Raw genomic sequence first — 3,522 nt, 5'->3', positions numbered from 1 at the left:
ATAGATAGATAGATAGATAGATAGATAGATAGATAGATAGATAGATAGATAGATAGATAGATAGATAGATAGATAGATAGATAGATGACATGACAGTTTGAATCATGTCATGGTGTCAGAACAGGTAATAAAAAAGAGAGACAGCAATAGTAAAATATTTTCTGTGGTGTGATCCAAACTTTACTCGCAAAATTTCTATATTCGTATTTAAAAATGTAACAAAATATTTATTGCCATAAAATAATCAATGCATTTATAAACAGTTTTTTTAATCATTCCAGATGGAAGTAAATAATAATATATGTATTTTTTATACAAAAAAAATGATTATACTTTATTGGTTTTTGGCACTTTTGGCTTTCCAGAGAAGCCACACACTGTCAACTGGGAGGGTCGGTGACGACTTAGAGCAAACATGGCTGCGCAGGATGAACTCAGTAAGTTTCTTTCTGTCTTATTGGCGATTCATATATTATTCAATGTATAATTTGTGTTTGCCAAAACCACACGTGCTGACCAGTTACTCACCGCTTAGCCAATAAGTCCGTTTTATAAGTAATTATAACGCCAAATTCAGTTTTAAACTGGACTGGAAATAAGCTAGCTAGCTGCTCAATTATGTTCCTAGCTGAGATGCTAACGTCAGGAGGCCGTTTGCCCAGTCATGGTCAAAATGAAACTTCTCTGCTCTTCACTAATGTCTTTTCACAAAAGTCTTACAGCGATCAGATCGGTTCCCTGATCATTTATAACATCTTGGAAAAGTCACAGAGGGATGTCACTGGACGGAAAAAATAAATAGCTTGTGTAGGCTAACCAAAAAAAAGGAATTGATAAACTGCGTTGACTGTCTTGTCATTTGTTGCTAGCGGTTTAGGGAGCTAAGTTAGGAGAAAGAGGGCATGGCTATGATTGCAGCAGCTGACAGGTTGAGCTCATCGGACAAATTCGGACAACATGTCCATTAATTTGACGTGGTGTGTTTTAGCCCAGAGGGTTTCTATAGTTGCATGCATTCAAAGGGTTAAAGTTTAATCCAAAAAATTACAATCCACTGTGCAGATAGAGCTGCCGATGTCAAAAAGGATCCCATTCCAGACAGAAAGACCCAAACCAACAGTTAAGTTCAAAACCTCTGGAGCAGTGTCCCAAAATTGGAGAAGATTCATTGATTGTGAAAAGAAAGATTTTGTTCTTTTCATGGTAGAAGTGATCAATTGTAGGGCTCAGAAAACAAAGAAAAAATCTAAATGATAGTAAAAGCTGCATAAACGTAACCTAAAGTTAGAGATTTAAACTGGGAAATATTTGAAAGCATGATGGGAAAACCAATAGGACCATCAGAAACTGGCAGAGTAACGATAACTTAAAGATAAATTAGAAGTTATGAGGACGAATTTGATTAAGTATTTATTATGTTGGGTTAAGTTAAATAGTTTGGAAAAATCTATATTTTTTAATTTTATTTATTTATTTTTTCTGGGGGCGAGTCTTGTTTCCTTGTTTAACTCCTTATCAGTCGGTGGCTGTAATGCACTTTAAACTAGTTTGCCAACCACAATAAAACCTCACAAGAAGAAGAAGAGCTGCCAATGTCTTGATTTAGTGAGCCAGTGATGTAAAAATGTGTTTCCTTAGATCAACTGGAGCGTGTGTTCCTTCGCTTGGGTCATGCAGAGACTGATGATCAGCTTCAGGACATCATCTCCAAGTTTCTACCACCTGTTCTCCTGAAACTCTCCAGTGTTCAAGAAGGGGTGCGGAAGAAGGTGAGTATTATTATGCTGATACCGGTTCATACCATTATTCATTTATTCAAACATCAGAATTTATTAAACACTTAATCTGAGAAGTATGGCTCAATACTGTGTGGAGCCATTGTTCACTGCAATCATAGCTTTGAGTATGTCTTCATTTGTGTAATGTCAGTCAGGTTCTATGATGATTTAAGGGTTATCTCGCAAGATATCGTATTTAGTTCTGCAGTTTGGCAAAGATATTATAGCATACTAACATGCTTTTATCATCCATGATCGACACTCACTCTGGCTGTGTGTTTTGGCTAAGATATGTTCAGACACCATTTTGAATCCTGACAAGATTCTGATACTTATGCTGAGTATCAGCTGATACCAAGTACCGATACAATATATATATAAAAAAAGATATATATATATATATAAGTCATACTACGCCTGCATGACTGTGTCATTCAAATTTCTTAAATGTGATTATCGTGGCATTTAAAATGCTTTAATTTAAAAAAGAAGCGTATATAAAAACTATTTTGTCAGATTTATTATATTTTAGATATAACTGGTTTTGCATGCTTGTGCGGAACTGCTTGCAGTTGACCGTAAAGTCGTATGTTCAGAAAAGAAGCTAGATGTTGGGGAAAAATCTTGAGAATTGGAAAATGCTAATTTCAACAAAAGTGGCCGGAAAACTAGGAATTCGGGACATGGCTGCAACCTGTTAACGGTGAAGATGACAAAGGATTTTGTCTTGTTATTTCAATATCTATTTATATATATATATATATATATATATATATATATATATATATATGTATGAGTCATTGGTATTTGTTGATGCCATTAAAATGAAAGAGTATAAAAGAGTATTAAAAAGCTTTAAATTAGAGTTACTCATTCCTGTATAAACCCTGTGCAATAAGATTATCTTTGTGGTAAGGCATGTCTGAGGTTAAACCCCTTGAATGGAAACATGAAGGAATACAGCAGATTTAAGCCTTTTATTTTTTAAATAAAACAGTATAAAAAACAATAGTACTAGTAGTAAGCTCCGTCTCTGAAAGGTTTCAGATGGTCAGCTCTTCACCCGTATAAAGCAGCAGGTGGCAAAACAGCAAAACTGCGAAGAACAACTGTGTCAGTACCAACCAGTAAATATATTCCTATTATAAATCACACGGTATCTTCCTATTATCTGTGTTGGAAAAGTCCACATGCTGCTCTAGGTTTTTCTTTAGAGGGACACCCAACCTTTAAAACATTTTTTTTTTCCCTCTTTGGTTAGTTTTTATAGCAATTCATATTTGAGTTATTTTCCTACAGTAAATTTGATCATCACTTTTCTTTCATCAGACAAGCACCTACTTTCTTCATTACATTAAATATATTGAAGTATTTGGATTTAATGTCACACAATGAGAAAAAGTAAAAGAACTGTGTTTTCCACCAGGTGATGGAATTGTTGGTTCACCTCAACAAGAGGATAAAAAGCAGACCGAAGATTCAGCTTCCTGTGGAGACGCTGCTGGTGCAGTACCAGGATCCTGCTGCTGCTTCTTTTGTTACAGTAAGATAGAAATGACAGTTTGCCTTCTGAGATCAGCTGTTTGTTGTTCATGTTGACTTTAATCACTCTTTAAATGAGCAAATACTCAGAGGGTCAGTGTTATCTAATATGTCAAAGTGAATGTATGACTCCCCATCACATTTCTGACTTTCATTACCGTATTTTCATGACCATAAGGCGCACCGTACTAAAAGGCGCACT

General features: G+C 35.2%; 1 protein-coding gene across 1 annotated transcript in view; it reads left to right on the top strand.

Moving 5' to 3' along the window:
• The first annotated feature begins 367 nt into the window (after window positions 1-367).
• Window positions 368-3,522, top strand: part of kiaa0368 (KIAA0368 ortholog) — a 26,413-nt gene continuing 23,258 nt past the window's right edge. The window contains exons 1-3 of the mRNA XM_015388560.1: window positions 368-437; window positions 1,639-1,769; window positions 3,205-3,321. Of these exons, the coding sequence (XP_015244046.1) occupies window positions 416-437; window positions 1,639-1,769; window positions 3,205-3,321 (270 nt within the window). The 5' untranslated portion in view covers window positions 368-415. The remainder of the gene's footprint in view (window positions 438-1,638; window positions 1,770-3,204; window positions 3,322-3,522) is intronic.

Source organism: Cyprinodon variegatus, unplaced genomic scaffold (genome assembly GCF_000732505.1).
Source record: "Cyprinodon variegatus isolate N-32 unplaced genomic scaffold, C_variegatus-1.0 Scaffold428, whole genome shotgun sequence".
NCBI classification, from domain to species: Eukaryota; Metazoa; Chordata; class Actinopteri; order Cyprinodontiformes; family Cyprinodontidae; genus Cyprinodon; species Cyprinodon variegatus.
The sequence above is the reverse complement of the archived record's forward strand: the minus strand, read 5'-3'. Positions and strand labels throughout refer to the sequence as shown.